The 23,707-nt window shown below is 38.5% G+C and overlaps 2 protein-coding genes across 2 annotated transcripts; one reads left to right on the top strand and one right to left on the bottom strand.

Moving 5' to 3' along the window:
* Positions 1–2,369: 2,369 nt before the first annotated feature.
* Positions 2,370–18,353, top strand: tnfaip8l2b (tumor necrosis factor, alpha-induced protein 8-like 2b). The gene is made up of 3 exons (XM_033981745.2): positions 2,370–2,738; positions 15,276–15,599; positions 16,220–18,353. The coding sequence occupies exons 2-3, from the start codon at positions 15,282–15,284 to the stop codon at positions 16,460–16,462; spliced, it is 561 nt and encodes a 186-aa protein (XP_033837636.1). The 5' UTR covers positions 2,370–2,738; positions 15,276–15,281; the 3' UTR covers positions 16,463–18,353.
* Positions 18,271–23,572, bottom strand: lysmd1 (LysM, putative peptidoglycan-binding, domain containing 1). The gene is made up of 3 exons (XM_033981297.2): positions 23,122–23,572; positions 21,230–21,495; positions 18,271–20,397 (listed from the first exon to the last, which is right to left on the bottom strand). Exons 1-3 carry the CDS (start codon positions 23,278–23,280, stop codon positions 20,235–20,237), a joined length of 588 nt encoding a protein of 195 aa, XP_033837188.1. The 5' UTR covers positions 23,281–23,572; the 3' UTR covers positions 18,271–20,234.
* Positions 23,573–23,707: the final 135 nt, after the last annotated feature.

Consider the following 23,707-nt stretch of genomic DNA (forward strand, 5'->3'; position numbering starts at 1 on the left):
TAACACTTTAACAAATGAATACTTGTGTAAAATGCTTTTATTTTTTACTCTTAAAGTACATTTTTAAACCTGTACATAAATACTTTTACTTAAGTAATTTTTTTCATGTGATACTTACTTGAGTAACTTTTTACCTCTGTATCTGTACTTTTAGTTAAGTAACAAAATGCTTCATCCACCACTGTGCTTTTAGGATCCATAGATTCTCAAATGGGAGACAATTATTATATTGAGATATTTATATTTTGATTTCAACTTTGTCCAAATGATTCAATTAACCTGCTTTTGCTAACAACAAAAATATATTTAGCGAATTCCAACTGAAGCTATTTTAAGTTAAACTTACATTGCTACAACAGGGTGGGAAACTAATGATCTGTTCTGTTTACATTGTGAAATTTGTCTCTATTCAATTACGAAGTTCATTCAGCAACACCTATTTACAAGACAAAACTGGTTTACAAAACTCAGTCCATCCTTCCTAATTAAACTAAGACTAGGCTATTATTAGCGAACATTCGCTTGCAATACATTACCTACTTGTTGCACATTAAAGGCGGGGTGGATGTGAAACATGTCGGTAAGATCAAAATCTGTGTGGCTACATGCATGGTATGACTAAGTAGCTCTTGAGTTAGCATGCACACATTGATGGAAAAGTATCATTTGTGATTGACTAGTTCATTTTAAAATGCTAAATGGTCACATTTTCATATAACACTTTTCCATTTTCAAGGCAATCACAGAGACTTTATATCAAGGAACCACTCACCCATTCATACACCAGTGTACACAGACACTGGGAGAAGGAGGGTTAAGTGTCTTGCCTAAGGACACAACAGTAATCCTCTGTGGGAGCTGGAATCACACAACAAACCTTTGGGTCAGTGGATCTGACCTCTCTACCAGTGATGTTTTATAGGTCAAGAGCAGGGTTCGAACTGCCAACCTTCAGATCAGTGGACAAACACTCTACTGAGCTACTGTCGCTGCTATTAACGTGTATAGGTGTCGTAACGGTGGGTGTAGCGGACCAAAGAGTGCAGACTCGGGGAATATTTACAGTGTTTATTGTACAGATTGAGACAAGATACAAAACTGAGGGTTGATCTGATGGTGAGCAGGAAGCCAGGTGCGGGCCAGGATCCAGGAACGTGGAGTGCAGGGAAAAACCAAGACAGTACCAGGGCTCGGAGCAGGGTCGGAGCAGGGTCAAAGCAGGGCTGAAGGCACACATAGGATCCGGCACCGAACGCAGATAATCCAGTACGGAACAGGGTGAAGCAACACAGAGCAACACAGGCATGACAGGAACACAGGGAATGACAGGAATGAAGGGACGACGGCACAGACAGGGTGAGGACACGCAGACAATCTTGCCCCGAGTGTCTTCTCCCAGCTCCTCTTATCCACGGCAGGTGTGGTGATCAGCCAGATGGACAGCAGGTGCGCGCGGGAGGAGCTGAGAGCTCCGCCCAGCTCCAGGTACAGACAGGTGAGGGAGGGGGAAGAGCACACCGGGAGACAGAAAAGACAGGATCATGACAATAGGTGAGTTTAAAAGGAGAAAAATCAAAAAAAAAAAAAAAATTGATTACTATATTTTATTGATATATAGTAATGGCAAAAAACCAGAAATGGTTTTGCATTTTAAGAATTCTTCACCCAGTTTTCTTGCCAGGCTGTTAAATAATCATCAAACTGAACATAGAAAAAACATTGTCATTACAAATTACACATCAACCACTGTCTGTCTGTCATTATTAACATTAGCGAGTTGACTCTTTTATATAATAGCTTACTTTGTACCTTCTGTAATAATTAGGCAAAGGCTAGAAATTGATTTGGGATAATATTATCTAAAGTTATCTGTTAGCTTTAAAGTAAATAACAATAACCTACTTTACTGCAACAGGTTAAATTAGCTTAAGTAGGTCGAGATCCAAAAACTGGTTCATGTTCTGTCGATTATACTTTTAAAACTGCATCGCATCTGAAAAGGTAATTATCCGTTTGCATCCATCGCCAAAGCAACAGTCACACCGTATATAATAAACAAAACAATGCTACCCTAGCACTATTACCATACCTTTAGTAACCAAAACAGAGCTGTCACTGTTAGCATTAGCGTCACCTGTGTCTCACATTGCACCACATGGCTACTAGCTTGTTTTGATCCAACAAACTGGGCAAACACGGGGAGGGACGTCGCCTACCTCGCTCTGTGCACTGACAGGAGCCACATTCCAACGTAGGTGAACACAATAAAAAGACTTAAGCCGCTCCCCTTTCAACTGTCCCATCCCTGTATTACTGACAAATTCTTTCTAGGTTTTTTTTTTTGGTAAACCATTTGACAGAACAGGCAGAGGCAGCAGGCTACAACAGCTATCCGGAGAATGAGAGCACACGCGCACACGTTGCAGTGAAAACATTTTGAAGACACACATAGTTTAGTTTTGAATTTGCGAGGGAAAAAAAAACTCAAGGGAGCTAGCAAGTGAGAGAGAGAGAAGTAAGGGGTGTGCCGTAGCAATTTAGTTCCTCAAGGAAGTACAAGTGAGCATTATCTTGAGACAGTGGTGGTGAGCGCTGACAGACGAGCAGCAGGAGGGTTCAACTTTGGAGTTTTATGTACTTGCTAAAGAAAATGAAGAAAGCGTAAAAAGTCAACCGTGCCTGCGTACGGATTTAGAGATATCTGAACGAAAAGGAGGGAGGGGGACTTATCTGAACAGGTAAGACACTATTGGATTTTTTGTACCTGTGGCCAGATGTTTTTTGAGACTTTTTTGGATGGAAAGAGATAATACATTGTCTCAAAATTCCAAAAATCTGAGGATAAAATGACTGAAAAAGGGTCAAAATTAGCATGTGACAATATGCACTGTAGCCTACTGAATGTTGACATGAAAGAAATATTGATTGGGCATTAGAATATTTCCGTAAACTCGCAAATAATGTAAAAAGTTAAGACACTATTCAATTCGCATATGGAATTATTATTTTATTGGCAATTCATTCAGAAGTTAGCTTGTAGTATAGTTATAAACGCTAATCCTGACAAAAACTAACCGTGTGGTTCTCGTAGGTTATTTCATCTAAAAATATACTTTGTAACCATACTGTAATATTGAATTCTATTACAGTGACATTATTAGTTTGCGTCAACACAACCTTTTTGTATTTCCCTAAAAAGCTCACGAATTGTAAAACCTACTTCCCCATTAAGTTGGAAGCTATGCCCCAAAAGTCATGCTGCAACAAGCTCACTGACAGATGTAGCACTCAATGTTTGCTTAGTAGAATTACTCAATCTAGTGCCAGCAGACTCTCCCATGTTGACTGGCCTGCTTTGATTCAAACCAGAGCCAGCGAAAGAGAAGGGGTGGGGGGAACGAGACCTTGCAGCGTGTCTTTTGGAGCAAACTCGAGGGAGAAATTTGAAGGTTTTAAACGGCGTGCGTCGGCCAACTGTTGAACGTTTCACTTCCCCTTTGCAACCTGACAGAGAGTTAGCAGACTTGAGCAATTCCGATTCAAAAAGTGGGTTGTGTAATGCAGCTGCAAAATGAGCTTTCACAATGTTTTACCAGTAATCGTATCATAAAGGAGTGAACTAGACAATTATCAGTTTGGAAGAGTAGCCTACAAGTCTACATTTATCTACCACAGTCAAAAGGGTGGCCCAAAATCCCCATGAGTTGCTGCTTGAGAACTGCAGATTAGTTGAGTCTTTAACTACATTGTCATAGATTTAATCAGGGGTGTTATTGGTAGAGGGTTTCATATTGTTCAAGGCGATTTAGACAAAATAGATTTGATTGTTTCAATTATTGCATGATGCAAAATATGACCACCCAAATTATCAATTAACATTTTCACCCCTGCATTAAAATACTATGTGAAGGTTAGAGCATGATCTGCAATGATTTGTCATCAGCAAAAACAAGTGGAAACCAATAGAGTTTTGCAACAGGATTAAGCCTGTGCAGTGTTAGAAGAAAAGCCTTGGGTATAGTCGTAATCACAATGAGAACAGATGTTGCAAATGTTTTATGACTGGACTGTTCTTTTTTTTCCCACATCATCTGTAACTGTTTCATGTTACATGACGAAATCTGTCTGGGAAGTAGGCTACTAGTTTTGCACTAGTTTTTATGTATTAATTCTAGAATGAAACACAATTATGTTAAACATATTTAATGTGTTTCATGTTTAAAATATTCTTTTTAATCACATCTGCTAACTGTAGGCTAACAGTTGTCAGTGCTGGTATATCCGTTTCCAGCCTCTTTGCTAGGTAACCCTGCACATTGTGAACAGGATAACCAGCCACCTTTAGGTATTAGATGCTATACTCTATATTCTACGCTCTTTGTCCTGTACAATACCTTTTTCCTGATCTGTAACAATGTTTTGCAATCCCCAATTTTTCTTGTGTTGTCCCTACTACAATACCTTTTCTTGTTAAAGTCCACTGACGTGTTGTTTGGTCTGGAACCTTCTCATTGTTGGGACTGATCTGACAGGGACCCCCGGGAGCCCCCCCCCTCCCCCGTCACTGCAGTGTGCACTGCTTCAGGGCTGTCTCTGGCAACAGCCCTGGTAACTGCTCAGCAACAATCTAATAAAAGAACTATTTAGGTTTGATTTGGAAGGTCAAATGGGGCTTCTTATATGAAGAAATCCAGCTGGGGATATTGTATCAAATCAAACTCAGCTGTGGTGAAAACAGGGGTCTTGAAAATACCGGTAGGTAATTAAAGATTACTTAAGCATGCACAAATCACTCTAAATGAAACTTTGAACAGGTAAATGAGAAGGGGAAACAACTATAATATGATTAAAAGCTCTGAAAAGTCGATTTGGCAGAATAGGTCTGCTTTAAACCAGGACCTTCACTTAAAGGTTTAATGTTTGCACGCCTCTATTGACCAGCAACTTTAACATTAGCCTAGCTGCTAATTGTTTATTTCAAGGGTGTGAACCTCCAAGTCCTAGTGGTCAAATTGAAGGTGAATTTGCTAAACAAGAGGTTTGCCATGCATTCATCTTTTTTTAGTTATGGTATTTTAAACATTAATGCAAGGCGCCCCAAATTAAAAAGTATAAAGTAAAACATTTTGGGGTATTTCAGACAAATTGTTTTACTTTTCCTGAACACTTCTTAATTTTGCGTTTTCTTTACAAGGGGAAACATATGTTCCATAAAGCCCACACTATGTGCACATCCAGATGAGTGCAAGTGCATACATGTGCACTGAGAGGCTGAAGTCAGCTGAGGAATGCTAAATATTTACCTCTCCTGTCTTTTCAAAGCTCCCCCAATCACTGCTTTTACTGTCCATTAACTACATGGTTCAAATGTTAGCCACTGCTGAGACCATACAGAACACAACATGTGACAAAAAAGTCAAGTATAGCTTTACCAATAAGTAACATTAACATTGTAGGAATAGTATGTGGAACAGTAAGTGAAGTATCAAGGTTATTGTTTACCTTATTCTCCCGGTATGAAAATTAGTTCTGATCCTTTAGTACAGCTACGACAACCTGTCAGGCATGACTATAAGCTAGCTGACCATCTTATATAATGCGGCCTCGGGGGAAACCAGAGTACCTTGTCAAAAACCCAAAGATGTTTTATGATGCATTATTCATTCACTCCACTATCAGTGGTGGTAAGCTGTTATAGTAGCCACGATTGCCCTGGAGCAGACCAGTGGAAGCAAGGCTGCCAATCTATGGCATCAGCCCCTACAACCATCAGCATTCGCACACGACACAATTAGTTTTTGCCACTGATGCCCCACTGTGGCACCTGGTATTCCCATCCAAGTACCAACCAGGCACAGCCCTGCTTAGCCTCTGAGATCTGACAACATCAGGCTTTGACAAGGAGGTTTGGCCACTTCACCCACATTGCGTTGTATGAATGTCATGTATGCATGAGTGATTGGTGATGGTCGGAAGGACCAATGGCCAGGGCAGCTAGCCATTGGACAGTAGCTTACCACCACTAAGTGTGGAGTGATTGAATGACTATTAGTTATGCTGTCTGTGTGGAAAATGTTCCTTGATATTACAGAGGCAGGAGTCGTGCCATTGTTTGCTCGTGCAGGAGCGCTCCTCCAGCTCAGGAGAACTGATGCATTTAGCCTATAGTGCATGTTATAGTGTTAAAGAGATAATTAACAATGTGGACGTGTGGATGCAATAAAATGTTTTATGGTGACCATACCATTTTATCCCTGCCCATTTCTCTACTTTTTTTGCAACTCTTAACATTGGAGGCTGCTGTCTCCCCACATGTCAGATTCATCCATGAGGAGTTTGACACACTGCAACTTTTTAGAGGTGGCATGTCATATGGATGATTCCATGGAAATAGAAAGTTAAACCTATATTTCAGAACATTGTCCACAGAGATAGATGATTTTTATGCCATAGTGTGGAATCTTATGGGAACATTTCTACAAAAAGCAGAGGAGCAGAAGGAACCCCCCATTGGGGACAAATAAAAGTTTTTAGTGAAATAAAAACATCCAAAATGAGAACATGCTTTTATTTTAGTCTATTTTTTGGCTAAAAGGTTACACAGTGAGGCTTTTCTAAAATGCCATTTTACCCCTTGCATATTATACCAGAAAACATTAAATTAATTCCGCTGCCTGGTGATGTCTCTTAATAGAAATAACTACTTCCCCAGAAAAGACATTCAAAACAAACTGGAAAACCCTAGTCTCAAGCTGCGTACTTACATTAGCTGTCATCTGATGATTGCACACTGTACGCCTGTCCCTCAAATCCCTGCAGTCTCTTTAGCAAATAAATGAGACACGTGCTTGGGTCTGAAATAGCTATCACGCTGCTACACAACCATTATCTCCGTTAAGGAAAATTAATCTAATGAACGTTCTGTAATTCCCAACAGGGATCCTTCGCTTTTGTACAACCCATTCGCATCATGACACTGGTTCAAATGGATGGCATCACATTCAGGATTGGAATTGAAAAATGTCCCATAAAAGTGTTTGTTTCTTATGGATGAGGTGTCCGCTGGGATTCGGGAGAAAAATCTGAGAAAGGAATCCATTTGCATGATAAGGACGTTGGCGCTGTTATCAGGCTAGAGGGTTGACATTGCTGACAGAGCTTCAGTTAAATTAAAATTGCGATTTGATAAATGATATAAAACTCAGTGCGTCCGAAAAGCCATGAAAAGTGTCTCACAGCAGATCTCAAGCTAAGTAGCCGTTAAATTGAAAAGGGTGTGGAGAGGGGTCAAAATATACGGAATAAATGAGTGTACAATTAGTTTGGGTATCATCAAGGACCAGTGATAGCTACTTTAACCAGAAAAGACTTTGGCAGGCAAATGAATGAGGTGTGATGAATAGTTTATTGCTATGAAGTAAAGAATGCTAGAAGTAAACTAACACTTGAAAAATTTTATAACGCAATTTTTTGGTGTGCTTTTTCAAATCTGGTGAAATGTGTTAGCTAATCAACATATTTTTTTTTAGAATAATACTGCTATATTTGAGTCCCCTGTGATATTTTTTACTTTTTATTCCTCGTAAGCAGCTTTATTTGTTTTGATTTGTACAGATCATGCATGTGCCGGACTGGCTAATCCACCTGTCACGCCCATCTGAACTCAGGGTGATTCAACTCAAGGGTGATCAGACTCAAATCTTTGTAAAGTATTGTCGTTTTCTGGATCCCAGTCAAGCGAAGGTGTGAACAATCCGAAAGAAATCACATTACTCACATCAAATGAAACAGTTTAGTATTGAAACCAAAGTGTAAGTGTCAGATTTTTACTATGTGTTAAAATATAAAAAACAGAACTAGGTTATTTTAAACAGTTATATTAGTCAGTTACGCATTTCGCATTTGCAATGTGTTTATAAGCTCTTTTCACAGTTGTCAGGGCAGAGTGGTGTTTACTGTCATGGTAATGCTAACAACAACATCCTAAATGCACGCTTTCTGTTTATCTGACAATACATTTATTAGAAAAAAGTTTGATGCAGACAGTACACAGCTGCCTTATTGACAGTGAGGGCTGCTTATACAATATATCTGTACTGAGGCAACACACATTTTGCTCAAATACCTGGGAGGAAATTATGTACAGGGCGTTTTAACACCTCAAACTGCAGCCTAGTCCCGTTCCTTTCAGAAATAAACACATAGAAACAGCCTTTGTCTTCAAGTTTTGCATGTTGTTGTCGCTGATGCAGACTCCAGCAGCTGCAGCAGGCATGGACCTGTCTCAGCTATGCAGCTCTGTGCTCATCACATGTACATGTTCACGCAGGCTCAGGAGGCTCAGACTGCTCTTAACTGTACCAGGAGAATGTGTAGGTTAGTTTGTGAACGAGGGTATTAGCTTGTGTGGGGGAAGGTACTAGCAAACCAAGCAGGAAGCAGCAGGGGAAACAGCTGTCAAGATACCTGCTCGTGACATAGTTGTGGAAACTGTAGGTAGGTGTAAACACAGTATATTATTAGCCAGTAGAGACATGAAAAATAAATGAATGGTGTTTTAGTCATGAGGCTGGGTGGATACTGCAAAAATAAATAGTTCGCAATTCCCCCTCCCATCGTGATTTTTGATTAAATTTTGTTTTTAAATTTTTAAAAATAGAGGAGAAGACTTCTTGATAACACTAAAAAGACCTAAACTGAACACTGATGATTAGAAATTGATTGTAATTTGTTATTGCACAACCATAGTTATTCAGGTATACTTTAGTAATGATACAGAAAAGATGGAAATATGTAGTAGCAATTAGAAAACTTGTTGCTGGCTGCAGTAGTGACTAATTAAGGCATTCAAACTTCTTTTGAATGCCTTAATTGTTTGTGTATACAATTATCCAGCGAACTGCGTGAACTCAAGCTGCTGGTGCACAGAAGAATGAATCAGTTTTAATCAGGCTAAACATATAGTAGCTGCTAATGACAAAGTTGGTTAACGCACAGTGAACAAACTTAACCAAAATATATCAAATTTGCTTTAAAAACACAGAGGAGCATTTGTGAATCAGATGTCCGTGTAACCCCTCAGTCATCCAGGTCTGATCTGTAGCAAAAGACGAAATTTAAATCTGTCAACTGGACAAATCGTTGTAGGAGTGAAGACGTTTCGCTGATTATCCAAGCCGCTTCTTCAGAACAGACAAGGCGGCCTGGATGAGCAGCAAAACGTCTTCACTCTTACAACAATTTGTCCAGTTGACAGATTTAAATTTCGTCTTTTGCTTTGTGAATCAGATGCATGATATGAGTTAATTTATTGTTACGGTTGTTTGTTTTTCCATGCATTTTGTCATACAGTAATTTTGGAGAGTTGTAAGGTGAATGTGAAAGTTTCATCCAATCATGACCTAACCAGAGTAGTGTCTTGCTCAAGGACCCTACAACAGTTTGCAGTTTAGTATCATAAAAGGTAGATTGTAAGTTTACATTTTATTAATTATAAACTGCAGTATTGGTCTAAGCAGCTTAATAATAGCCATAGGTCTGTGGCTTCCTGTTCAAACCTGCAGAACTCTTCACAATGGAATTTCACCAATTGCTTTTTATGTGTTTTTATTGTTGAGAAATGTCTACATGACATTTTTGAAGTGGGTGAGGATCGGGGGGCAGGTGATAACAGACATTTTCCAAGCTCTGACTCCTCAAATGCAGGACAATATTACTCAAACACGCACGAATCAGTCAACATATAGCTCTGAGTGTAAGGAACATGGCTATAATGAGATGAACGAGACGAGATTTTGACATAACTTATAATAATAAATTGTGCAGTCCAATTCAAATTTTTGGCTTCACACTGCACTGCGTTTTTGGAACTACTGTGTCCCCTTTAAATCCAACCAACTTACGTTTTAGATCAGACATATCTATTTAATGCGGGGTAAATGAAGTTGTTTTGACAGAGGGAGTAAACAGTAGCCGTGTAAACCCGTGCTGATGACCTCCCAGGGGTATTCTGAGCTGGAGTCTGAGTCTGGGTAAGCCTCAGAGGAGAGATGATCCAACTGTGAGTGGAGCTGCTCCCCTGTGGCATTACATCTACAGCTTCGTAAAACAAACACGTTGATATAAGCCCCTGGTGTGGTATGTGTGTGTGTGCTAACTCTATCTACTGCCCCTAAAAGAAACCATTGTCATTTCAGAGTAGAGACATAAACATCTCTTTATGGGTGTTGTAGCAGATTTTTAATGTCTAAAATGTGGGAAACGCAACTGCAGTGGTTTAAAGTTATTCCTCACTTACCGTATGCATTCTGAACATCCTAACTATTCACCGTGATGCACTTTTCTTTTGACTTTTGAAGACCGGAGCACAGTTTGTTAACGGCAAATAGAATGCTAAGAGTTCACTTCCGTCTGGGGAGAATAAACCCTCGAAATTAGATGCAGATAGCACTCACTGTGACCGTAAGATATCCAGATGTTCCATATTTACACGGACACAGTTTTGAGCCCTCCAAGCTCCAGTCAAATGAAGCTCATCGAGGCTAGAGCAGTTACAGAGACGAATTTGGAGCCGAGTTCGACATTTGGAATTCCGACCAGAGTATCATAGCAACCTACCTGTGGAAGGTAACACCCCTTCCTGCCCGCACCTCTTGTTTGGCAGGGGGCGGGTTCTTATCAACGCTGTCAATCAAACTTGTTGCTAAGGCTAGTGGGAGCAACCTCGGGGAGAGAAGGCACCTGATTTGTCTCTTATTAATGCTCATATCTTGATTTACGGATACAAGAGTGAAATAAAAATACCAAGATTATGTAGAGTGGGTCTATACGAACATTTTAAGACCAAAATGACGAGCCTGGCAGCAGTATTTATGTAAAGAGGGATGACAGTTTTCTAAGTGAATTAGAGCAAGACTGAGTGGAGCCGGAGCTTTTGATCAGTTCCTATTTGGCTAGCAGGTTAGCTATGTCCATTTATATATACAGTCTATAGTTTTATACAAGAAATGACCAAGGGAATATATTGTAATTTGTTTAGTTAAAATACAGAAAAACGTGACCATAAGAAAAATGCACCAACAGACGTTCCTCAGATTATGACACAAATGAGTCAAGAATGTACAACGTTACACTCTATTTTCACTATTTTATTCATACCAACCATCCCGAGTCTGGCCCCACTTTTAGTTTTGAAAATCCAGTCACCCTACTCTAAAAGCTGCTTTTACAATAGATCTGTACTGAGGCAAAACAAATTAAGTACATTTCCTTTAAACCATTGAAACTTTAAAATCTTATACTTAACTGTCTATTGTTTTACCATAATAAACAGACCTGCAGTTGAGTTTGGTTTCATTCACATATTGAATAATTTTGCATAATCATTCTGTGTGTTCTTTAGTCCATAACACTTTCCTTGGAATCTTGATAATTTCACCACGCAAACTGCCTCAAATACAGTGTATGTCTTGGTTGTAGATTGTGGCAATTTTTAGCCTTATCTGATATGAGCCCGTGAGCTCAATGGTGACTTTGTGTAAGCACAGAAATTAGGGCATATTTTAACCTGTTTTACATACATGACGCATCAAGGTGTTCAAAAAGTGTAATATTTCTGCTGGAGGATCTGCCGCCTGCTTGGCCTGGAATGTTCCATAGTGTGCCATTAAAATGTATTTATCTTGCTTTCATTCATTTACAAGTGTCTCCATGAAGATACTGTAAGTTTAATGCCATAATATGGACCGTTCCAGACATATCAATAACATATCCATGGAGACAAGTGTCACAAAAGTTATATTATGCATTTTATTTAAAAATAAGGCACAATATCAAACTTTCATGTTTATTATGAAGTGCAGTTATACCGGTTGTAGGGACTGTTTTTACCAACCCATGCAGTTTACAATTGTTAAGTATTTTTTGTGTCTTTTCCCTTTGCTGCTTGGCTGTCTTTACAGTTACTAATCACATTTTTATTCTATACAAATCTTCATTTTCCCCCTATAAAAGAACATACCCTTGACTCTGTAACATCTGCCAGTGCAGGGTTAGCTCCACTGATGTGCATGCGCGCTCTGTGAGGAAACCATTACTGTCCCAAGGATACAGTTAAAGCTAAAACTACTGGAGCGCTGCCTGTTCATCTCCACGGACCAGATCTCCAGATAGTGGGACTACACATCTACAGCCCCCCTTCTCCCCTCCCCCCTCCTCTCTTATAACAACAAATGCCTGCCCTTCAACACGACTCCACTTAACCTCCAGCCACCGTGCAGCCGGCGGTGTGCCCAATAACAGAGAGGCATTGTGCGAGTGGTAATCAGGTGTGAGAATGGGGCGCTCCAGTGAGGTGGGCTAGCTGCTTCAGAGATGAGGATCTAAATGAGTTTTAGAAGGGCATGCGGACCACTTAACTTTATTGGAATGCATGTACCAGTGAAGGAGAGATACTAAAGTGAACAAAATAATTTGTTATATATATATATATATATATATATATATATATATATATATATATATATATATATATATATATATATATATATATATATATATATATATATATATATATATATATATATATATATATATATATATATATATATATATATATATATATATATATATATATATATATATATATATATAAATAAAATTATTTTGTTTTATTTTGTATAAGAGGGGTATTTTTAGCTATTTTTATTTGTTTGTTTTAGCTTTCTGCCATGTTATTCCCTCATCAAAAACATGCATGAAAAGGTTTTAGATGTCATCCATGCATGTTTCAGTAATTCAGTAGTCTCTCCAAGGCCCTATTTGATTCCTCCTTACAGTTAGCTGTAAGATTCTGTCCAAAGCTCCGCCCACAAGTCTATGTCACCCAAGTTCCCACATGGCAGTTCTCCATATATATACAAGAAACATGATACAAAACTGTACACAGCGACGGGACAAACCTGATGTAATGTGCAGTTGTTTCATTAGCGAGATGCACACTGATTGTGTTGTGATAGTGCTCTGCAGGGGGAGTGACCTAGCACGGAGAGCAAAAGGAGGGGAGACTAAGCCTCAAAAATGAAAGTGAAACTTATAAAACATGTTAATACGTTGTTTTCGGCGAATAAAGCATTTTCAAAACACTTAAAGCTAACATAGAGATTTAAATATGTTATGTTAATAAAAGTAGTTAATAAAATACCCCGTCTTAAATAATCGCTGTGGATAGAACTGGATGTTTGAAGTGAGATATTATGTTATGATAGTGTTACAGAGAGAAAACAGCTCATTTTAAGTACACAATATACTGGAATCAAATGGAAATTACAAAGGCTGCAATTAGGGAATATAATTTTCACTGTAAACAACAGCCTTTAATGATTAAAAAAAAAAAAGTTAACCCTGTACTTTCAACCTTTCCAAACATGCTCTGAAATATTTATGCTCCTTGGCGGGTTTAAAATATGTGAACTGAATCTAATCAGAATACTTGTTAAAAACACAGGTTATTTTCCAAATTGTGCACCCCTAATTTTAAGATCTCCTTCTGGGTGCATAGGCACTGTTTGTGAAGAATCTAGAGAGATTGAGGGGGCTGATAATTCTGCTGCTGCCGCCTTAGAGATGAGGTGAAGGGTTGTAAATGTAACTGTGGTGAATGGTAATACCAGTGAATTTCGCGTTGATAAGATATAAGGTAATATTACGGCAAGTACTGCTTTATCATTGCTATACCAATGAGCTCCACTTACGCTTGAACTGATCAAACTAAAATATAAACACTGTAGCCTGTTTAAAAAAAATATGGGGACATATCAATCCACCCATTACTAGCTGTAACGTCTCAAAGAAGAATCGGAAAGAGAGTGCATTTGTCTGTGATGGTCGGCGGCTGTGATTGGCTGACATAGTGGATAGCATTAAACCTCTCCTTAACCAGGGCAAAGTTCAAGATGTGATGGCTAGTTCGGCATGCTAACAGCACACTTCCTAGTTTAGGGATGATTATTTATGATTAGATGTAAACGAAATGGTCTTGTTTTGATGTTAAACCTTTACAATATATCTGTACAAATGTAACAAATGTGTATAAGTTAATACCACGCCTACAGTTACAATAGACCTACATTGGTGTTTTATTTAGACCTAAGACACAAGAACCTTGTTAAATGAGTACAGACATGTTCACTCCACAATATTTTAAGGTGATGAGGAAGACGAAGGTAATGACTCTGCCACTCTTTCTGCACTCCAACGTTAAGGTTTTAAAGGGAATGTTTACCAGATGGCCGGAACACTAAACGCAGTTTTGACAAAGATGTAAAAATTAGTTGAATTTTGTCTGTCTAGTATTAATCATGTGGGAACTGTGCAGCTTTATTGAATTCCTCTTTTTATTTTTGTAAAAAGCCACTTCTTTTTTTTTTAATAACTCACAGTTTTGGCAAATCACATGGAAGCGAATCTTGGAAATGGTGAAAAACATGGCCATCATGTGTTGAGTTTGAGACATGAGTGTAACCAGGACGAGACTTGAGATATAACTGCAAACTGAAGGGAGGCTGTATTTTACTTCTATGAGCTATTAACTGCCAACACATAACATATTTAGATATATATTTGCTGAAAACAGCGTAATAACATGCAAGTTTCACTTTGGTTTCAACTGCTATCGCAACTCAATCAGCGTGCATCCTGCTAATGAAACAACTTCACACCGCATCAGATTTGTGAAGGTGCTGTGTACAGTTTGTTTTTTTTATCCTGTTTTTGTATATTTATGGAGAATTGTCGTGTGGGAACATGGGTGTAGGCTTGTGGGCGGAGCATTGCACTAACTCTTACAGCTAACCCTAAGGAGGGTTCAGGAGAGATTGCTAAAATACTCAAACATGAATGGATGACATCTAAAATCTCTTCAGACATGTTGTTGATGAGGGAACAACATAATATAACATAGTAGACATGGAAGACTAGTGGACAGACAGCTGCAGGTTGATGTGATGAGATTCGGCCATGTTAAATAAGATTCAGTGGGTTTCGGTGTTTCTAGTTAGCAATGAAACATACATAATTTGGACAGCATGATCTTATGGCTGAATTTATCAAAAGCCTTTTTTAATTCAAAATTACAGCACCTACCACCTCAGTCCAGCAGTTCTCTGATGTTTTGGTTGTTTCTGAAGTCAAACTGCATTGGTTGGAGGGTATAGGTTGTGATGTTTAGATGCTTGTGTGTGGTTAAGTCACTCCTCTAACTGAAATTTGTCCTCCAGGGCACCATGGAAACGTTCAGCTCCAAGGACATGGCCATGAGGGCTCAGAAGAAGATCCTGAGCAGCATGGCCACCAAGAGCTCAGTGCAGATGTTCATAGATGACACCACCAGTGAGATCTTGGATGAGCTGTACCGCGTGTCCAAGGAGTACTCCGGGAACAAGTCGGAGGCGCAGAAAGTGGTGAAGGACCTCATCAAGATCGCTGTGAAGATCGGAGTCCTGTTCCGCAACAATCGCTTCACACCAGAGGAGCTGGCCATCGCTCAGGAGTTCAAGAGGAAGCTGCACACAGGAGCCATGACGGCTATCAGCTTCTATGAGGTCAGGCCTGGAGTTGTGTTTTCTATACCACAGGTCGAAGGCAGTGTGAATACTCACAATAAGCTTTTAAAATGAGATATTACAGATTGCATTTATTTTTGCATATTATGCCATTTCTTTTGTGACTGATTCTCTCAGGGCCAGAATAAATTCAATAATTATTTACTCTACTAAGGTAAGCACTGTTTTGATACCAATCCAACCAGTGCATACTGTTTGTTTTGTTTTATTCAGATCCCCATTAGCTACTGAAACAACAGTCGCTGTCATTATGTCCTTGGGCAGGACACTTCTCCCACTTTCCCCATTTGAATGTGGTGTGTGCAAATTGGCAGCATTTCTTGCATATACCCCAGGGCAACTGTGACTACAGTAGTAGCTTACCACTACTGAGAGCTGTGCAATAAAAGTGCAATAAAAGTGTATGGCATGATTTTTTTTTTTTTAAAACACACAACTTTTTTCATTTATTCATTTCAATGCAATAAAAACACAAAAAAAATAAATAATTTAGTATACAACTATATCACAATATTACAATGATATTATGGCGGTTTGAACAGTTTTCAGAGTGCACATTGTTTTCCTGTAACATGTGTCTGTTTTGTTCTGTCCCACAGGTGGACTTCACGTTCGACCATGCGGTGATGACGGAGCTCCTGAACAGCTGCCGAGACCTGCTCCTGAAGCTGGTGAACACTCACCTCACGCCAAAGTCCCATGGCCGCATCAACCATGTCTTCAACCACTACTCCGACCCCCAACTGCTCAGTAAACTCTATGAGCCCAGCGGAGCCTTCAGACCACACCTCACCAAGATCTGCAAAGGACTCAACAAGCTGGTGGAGGACGGGACAATATGACCCGCTACAAACACGGTCGTAGGAATAATAATGGTCGGTTTTACACTGGGAGAAACCTCTGGAAAGTCTCACCGCTACTGAGAAATCACTGGGGCTGGAAATGGCAAGACATGGGATTGACCAAATTAATGTTTTGAGGTGAAACGTTCTATTGATATTTTGCCTTAGACCAAAGGACTAAACTTGAACATTTTGGTTCATAGATTATATGTTGTATGAATTTATTTTTTGTCATAACTACTGATTTTTTTGGAAACCATCAAAGCACAGACATAACAGCAGTGATTTTATGGTAATACAGCACTGCCATCTGGTGGAGATGTGTCAGAATGGAACATAAAATGCAATGGCAATGGTTGAGAAGTACATTTCTATGAGTGAGGTAAATAAGACAACACAAGTCAGTACTGTGTTAGTTATTTCCAAAGCACATACATATATCTCTATCAATATAACAAAGCATCTGTGACACAAATATATGTGTGTCCATGGTTTTAAAATAAGAGGATTTTGGTCTAAATAAGGACTACATTATATACAGTACTACAATAACAGCGGCCATTTCACAGTGGCTCACCTCATGTAGCCATATTAGCATAATTTAAAAGAGAGATACAAGTAACTGAGTGGCTCTGACAGAAAATGTTGTATCTAATATATATTTTAATGAGGAAGAGTTTGCAGTTGTGCTCAAAAGGGACAAAAGCTCATATGTGTATTTAAAATGGCATTTCTCTAGCTGTAATTTTCTTTTTAACTCAAGAAAAAATGTGATAGCAATACTTTGTTTTAATAGAGTAAATACATAAAATGATGTCAAAATGTTGCGTATCAAATCCAGAATAATAATGTCCAGTCCATGTCCTCCACTGTGTCTCAATCCCAAGCCAAATGTGATTGTGCAATCAGATTTGCTTTTTTTTTTTTTTTTTCCAGTGACACATGTGAAACGAAGGAGCACATTGGTCACATATGATTTACAAATAATATCAAATTTATCTCATCTCAGATTAATAGAGTTTAATGCTTAGCTCATTAATTTAGCAGAAATTTGCAATGTTTTTCAGTCCCCTGTGATATTTTATTTCCTTTATTTTTTTTCAATATGTATGTACCATGCGTGTCCCAGACTGGCTAATCCACCTGTCAATCACGCCCATCTGAAAATGGGGAGATTCACTGGTGACCAGTCTCACATCTTCATAAAGTATTGAAGAGGTGTGTATTCCGGATCCCAGACAAAGCAAAATGTGTAATTAAGGCAGAATTAGACAAGGACAATTTGGTCTCTATGGGCTTTCCACTCGGACTGTTGAATTTGAGGTACATATGACATATGTTGTCCAAGGTTACAGTAGCCTGCCCCATAGCAATAGCAGAGGAGTACAACCCATTGAGTTATCGCTCCTTACATCTTGACTAAAATGTGCATTGCTATATTGGTGAAATAATTTTTGTCATCTAATTAGACACTTTTATCTGCTTTGAATACTTTTGCCTGTTACACTTACAGCCATTGAACTCAAAATTGAAACTGTGTGGTAGTTACACTGTATTTTTCACTTTCACTAACTAGTTTATTTTTAACATTCTCTTTTTTATGTTCACTTCCACCTCTGCTGGTCTGACTTCTGCACAACTTCCTTCCCCTTAATGCTGAAAATCATCTCCCTCTAGTGGCCGCTGTCAGTATATATGGTCCTGCCATTACTTACAGCAATTGTGAATGTGTTTACTGTTTTCTGTTATTCAAATATGCTATGTGTGATAGTATGGTGTTACCCGAACAAGCCAAATAACAAAAAAAAAGTTTTCAGATATTTTTTTAATAAATATTCTATGCAAAACTAAAACAGCCCAGTACAACAATAAAATCTGCTGTGAAAATATGTTTTACAAATTGTATTTCTTTGGTAAAAATTTTCAGTAGTTCAGCTAATTTTGAAAAAAAAAATAATTTACAACTCAGTAAAGTACTCCATTACCTCAAACTGAAAGCACAGACATTGTTATCAGCTATGCATAGTGAGACCATGAGGTAGCAGTAAGTTTCAATCCCAATCATATGACCCATCATATGACCAGTACCATAACTGCAACTTTCAAATTCTTCACGCTTCCTCTCTCTACACTGCATAAACTCATGCAAAAATACAGCCCATATGAAAATAAAATCATTTTTTATCCCAAGCTTAAAACAATATATGTATGAATATTATAGGGCCTGTACCTGATTTTTTTCTGTGTATTTGAGCAAAGTTTTTCTTGCCCCAGTACAGACATATTGTACAAGCAGCTCTTGAGGTCAAAATTTATTCCATAATGTACTGTTTGTATCTAACTATAGCACTTTATACGCATCTTAGTATTGGTTAGCATGTTCGTTGTTATTACCGTGATGGCAAAACTCTACTTGAGTCTCTGAAAGTTGAGAAAACCACTCATAAACTCATCACAGTAAATAATTAGGAAACTTAGAATGCATCAGTTAGACAGGAATAACTTTAGACCACGGCAAACCGTTTAAAATGAACTAATGGTTTCCGTTTTTCACATATTTTAAGACTAAAAATCAGGCACAGCACCTTTAACAATAAACAACACAAAGTGGTTGTAGCTAGTTCTGATCATGTGGCCAATCGTCTCCAGCACAAAACACGTTTTGTTCCAGAAAGGTCACGACTCCATTTTCTCTTCCGATTGTCACACGGGAGGGAGTGAGGGGTAATGTCAAATCAGTGCTACACAGTCTAGCCCTGTTGAGTAATCAGGAGAGTCAGTCACGAGCTGGAGGAAAGGGTTAGGGTTAGGGACAAAACTCATTGGAAAATCACAACTTTGGTACACAAAACTGGTCCATTAAAACTAAAGTATCAGCAGATAGACTGCAAAAACTTGCTAACTTGTCTCTGTCAGCTCTGAAGCAGAGAATAAAAAACAGTGTATTAATCAATCAATATTTTTTCCTTAAAATGCTATGTAACATGAGTGTCCATCACCTGTTTGTCTCCATGGAGATGTAATTTATTTGCTCTGAAAGTTCCATAGTATTGCATTAAACATATCTATATTCAAGCCATGTCAAATTACAGGTAAAGTCTAACTATGCTGTTTTTAAGTTGTTGTTTTTTTAACAAAAAGTTAGTTACAAAAAAAAAGTTAGTTAGTGCACCTTTAAGTGTGTAAAAAGATTTTTTTTTTTTTTAATGATCCTGACCATGTATTTATCAGCAGGTCGTGCAAAAGGACATCAAGAAGTAAAGCTCTTGTGGTTACCAGGGGGATACTAGCCGCTACAGTGTGATGTCAGGAGATAGTAGAAAAATAATTTAATTAATTCAATTTCATCTGAGAAACAATTTGACAGTAATTATTGTTGTGGGTTAGATTTGTTGTATTTTCTTATTGTATTATTTATTTATTTATTTTTTAGATAGTAGATAAGTGTCCTTTGCATTTTATTTGAATTATCCTCCTGTTCACCATTCAAGCTAATACAAAATTACTCTTTACTCAATTCAGTAACCTTCAATAAATAAAATGTAAAAAAAATCCTACCTTTTAACATAACTGTTCTTTAAAAAATGAAATCCAAAAATATATATATTAGACAAAAAAAAGTCTGTTGTGTTAGTGTTCATCCATGTTTTCATGTCCCTGAGTGAACCAATGCAAAACCACTATGCACAATTGCTTTACTAAAAAGTCCTATTGTGAGTTTGCAATGCAGTGTTACTATTCAAACCATTTTAAGTCTTTGTGATGATGATTTTCAAAGTTCAAAAATCTCGTCCTCCCTCTCCTTCAGCCTTCTGGTCAGTCTGGTGATGGCGTGGGGGACAGTCACTGGTGCATTCTGTTTTGGAGCTAAAATGACACTTTGAGACCTTTTGAAAGAAGTGTGGCTACTGCAAGCGGCTTCGAACGCTGAAATCCTGCGCAGATGATAGCAGAGATTAAAAGTTTAACATCAGATGGAAAAACATATTATTTTCTAGTCTAAGGATGGATACAATGCATAATTTTGTGTTGTCACGATACTAAAATGCTAATCTCGATTTTGATACAAAGGAATAGACTTGATACTTGATACCAATTCCGATAACACGATGATAATAAAAAACACTCTTTACTTAGACAATGACAATTTGAACATTAAATCGTAGTACTTTCATTTCTATTACTATGTGGCCTTATATCTGTGTAATCCCTCAGTCGTCCAGGTAGGGTCCATAGTGGTCCATGGGCTTAATTAGTACTGACACTTGTTCACAGAAATATGATTAGTATCTGTAACATTGCTCCCTAGACATGGCACAACATGAAAGTTGTAAGAACTTTGCCAACAATAATATTTGATTCAAAAGTCTTCCATACTTCAAATTATAAGAGCCTATATGTAGGACACTTTTAGGACTCGCAAAAACACAATAATGATAATTGCATCTAAACTGGGACAAACCTGGGATTGAACCTAGTCTGAACCTGGACTAGACTAGGACTAGAACAGAATAAAACAAATGTGTCTGCATCAGTGAATTCTACCTTTAGTTTGAGTGGTCTGGTCACATAATATTGATACATTAATCTATTATTAATCTGATATATTAATAATGATTAATAATGGGCTTAGTTTTGGTGTATTATATAGCATAACTACTCATAACCAATTCTAAATGTATTTTTAGATTGTTTTCGTGGCATGTATCGTTTTAATTTATCATAAAAAAGGTTCGATCTAACAATCCTCCCCTGACATATTCTTACCTCTTCTCTGCATCCTGGCATCCTTTGACGGCTGCATGTTTGGACTGACTAATCAAACCATCTAACCGTTTGAGAAAGTCGTTTGGCGTGAGCTCGGTGATATCTCTGCCATCTTCTTGCAGCTGTTCCGTCCCCTGTGTAGGCCCGTCCTCCTCGGCTGAGACCACGCAGCCGTCCAGGTCGGCCATGACGGGGATGGACAGGGACTTCTTCAGGAAAATGGAGTCGCTAGTGTAGAGTCTGTTAGCTCGCTTAATCTGCTCCATCTAAAAGAGAATGTCACAGTGGGCATGTGTAGCTTATGTAAGAAACTCATAATGCATTATAACTACCAATGCATGTCTAATACTTTTTAGAGTATCGGCTATCAGCTCTAAATCTCCAGCACAGGCCAGTATTTTGTTTTGGCTGACCTACTGCGTAAAGAGTACGCATAGAGCTTTATTTTAACACTTAATGGGATGAGATAATGGCACAAAAGATGAACACACAGCTCTCTTAGAGGTTTATGATAAAAAAGCTTGTTTCTACGTTGAGTTAGGACTGACAACAAGTCTTTATTTCTGAGTGAAGACTATTCTAAGTCTATTTAAACACATATACTTGTTCATATTATAATATCAGATTGCAATTTATTAAGTAGATTTTTTTAAAACTTTTTTTTTAGCTAAAAAGTTGCTTGTTGGTGCTGCATACTGTAACACAAATTTTTGCCTTGAACATACCGTAATGAACCCGGAGGTAATGGGTTGTGTATGGATTCTAAACAATCGGCATCAGCGTCACACATGAAAAAAAAAACATATCGGTCTATCTCTACTGATGACTTACTAAGGCTATTTTGTATTTGTAAAACATATTATGTAAACGTCAACTTTTATCAGCTTTTAACCATATTACAATAGTTCCCTACTCATAAGTTTAGTCCAAGTTGTATTTTGATCAATCCTGTATTGTCACATTCGTGTTTTTGATAACTGCTGCTTGTGAAATGCCACTATAAAACAGCGGTTCTTCAGTTTTAAACAGAAAGTACAAATCTTCTTAGAAAACTGTCATATAAAAGAAGAACTATAAACCTAACAACATGATATTGTTCCTATGATATAATCAGACTGTTGTGGTAAAGAAGGAGCTGAGCTGGAAGGCAAAGCTCTCAATTTACCGATTAATCTACATTCCTATCCTCACCTATGGTCATGAACTTTGGGTAATGACATGGATATAAGCGGCCATGAGCGAAATGAGCTTCCTCCGCAGGATGGCTGGACGCTCCCTTAGAGATAGGGTGAGGAGCTCAGTCACAGGGAGGAGCTTGGAGTAGAGCCACTGCACCTCCAGTTCTACACTCCCTGTTTAGAATGCTGCCCCCACGACCCACCGCGGATGATAAGAGGAAGAAGATGGATGATATAATGGATAGATGATATAATGATAATTAACTTTAGCGAGCCCTACCAAGAGAGAGTATTCTAGTATAGGCCTAGTACTGTATAGCCTATTGAATAGTTGTAACACTCTACACTTGGTCCTGAGTAAAAAGCAGCTTCCAATCCAAGCTCTTTATGACCAATGAGCCCAATGAGAACACTCAGACTCTTTTCATGGGCGCCCTGTTCAAATACAGAAAAATACAAAACAAATAACTACATTAGTCCATTCAAAACAATAAAAGGTGAGGGGTGAGTCTAAATGTTTGTCACCTGATCATTAAATCGTACTTATTTAACCAAGAATGTTAACAGACACCCGCTTTATCATAATAGGCTAAGTGTCGCCACGTTTCACCTTTTTAGAAGATATTACCCCAACCCTGTGGCTAAACTTTGAATGCTTCTTTACATCTAAATCAGCTGCATGTATAAATGTATAATAACACATGTGCTCCTCACCGTCACTCCGTACTTGAGCGCCAGGCCTTGCAGCGTCTCCCCGGGCTGCAGGGTGTGCTCGACCCGCCTCTGGTCCGCCGGAGTCAGCGGAGACCGAACCAGGCTCCCGTACGACCTGGTGCGGCTACAGGCGGGCAATGCTATCCGCTCTCCGGACATTTCAGCGGGTCAAAGCAGCGCAGACAACCAGCGATACCGAGGGGAATATCTATCGACAAGTGTTCAAGTGGTTTACATCACGAAAAGCGGCTTACTCCAGCCTCCGGGCAACTTTACGCACGGACTGGTAACGAACGCTTTTATGGGAAACTAAAAGTTTAAACTTCTTAAACCCGACGATCTAAGTGACGTTAACCTACCATTTATAACCTTTTAATGCCTTTAAATATAATATAAACACACAAACTACCTATGATGCACATCCACAGACCATCTGGTACCTTCGTAAAGTGACGTACTCCCATCTGTCCCATCTCCAGTCACATGACGTACGGTGCATTCAAGAACTTATTTTAAAAGTTTGTTTCTATGGTGTGTTACGACTGAGGACTATTCTAATTCTATGTCAATATATATATTGACTCAT

Source organism: Periophthalmus magnuspinnatus, chromosome 16 (genome assembly GCF_009829125.3).
Source record: "Periophthalmus magnuspinnatus isolate fPerMag1 chromosome 16, fPerMag1.2.pri, whole genome shotgun sequence".
NCBI lineage: Eukaryota > Metazoa > Chordata > Actinopteri > Gobiiformes > Gobiidae > Periophthalmus > Periophthalmus magnuspinnatus.

Coding starts and splice junctions, on each gene's coding strand:
- tnfaip8l2b (XM_033981745.2), top strand. CDS start 15,282: ATGGAAACGTTCAGCTCCAAGGACATGGCCATGAGGGCTCAGAAGAAG. Junction 15,600..16,219: donor CGGCTATCAGCTTCTATGAG/GTCAGGCCTGGA, acceptor TCTGTCCCACAG/GTGGACTTCACGTTCGACCA.
- lysmd1 (XM_033981297.2), bottom strand. CDS start 23,280: ATGTCCGGAGAGCGGATAGCATTGCCCGCCTGTAGCCGCACCAGGTCG. Junction 21,496..23,121: donor CGCTCAAGTACGGAGTGACG/GTGAGGAGCACA, acceptor ATTCTCTTTTAG/ATGGAGCAGATTAAGCGAGC. Junction 20,398..21,229: donor TGCCAGGATGCAGAGAAGAG/GTAAGAATATGT, acceptor TCATCTGCGCAG/GATTTCAGCGTTCGAAGCCG.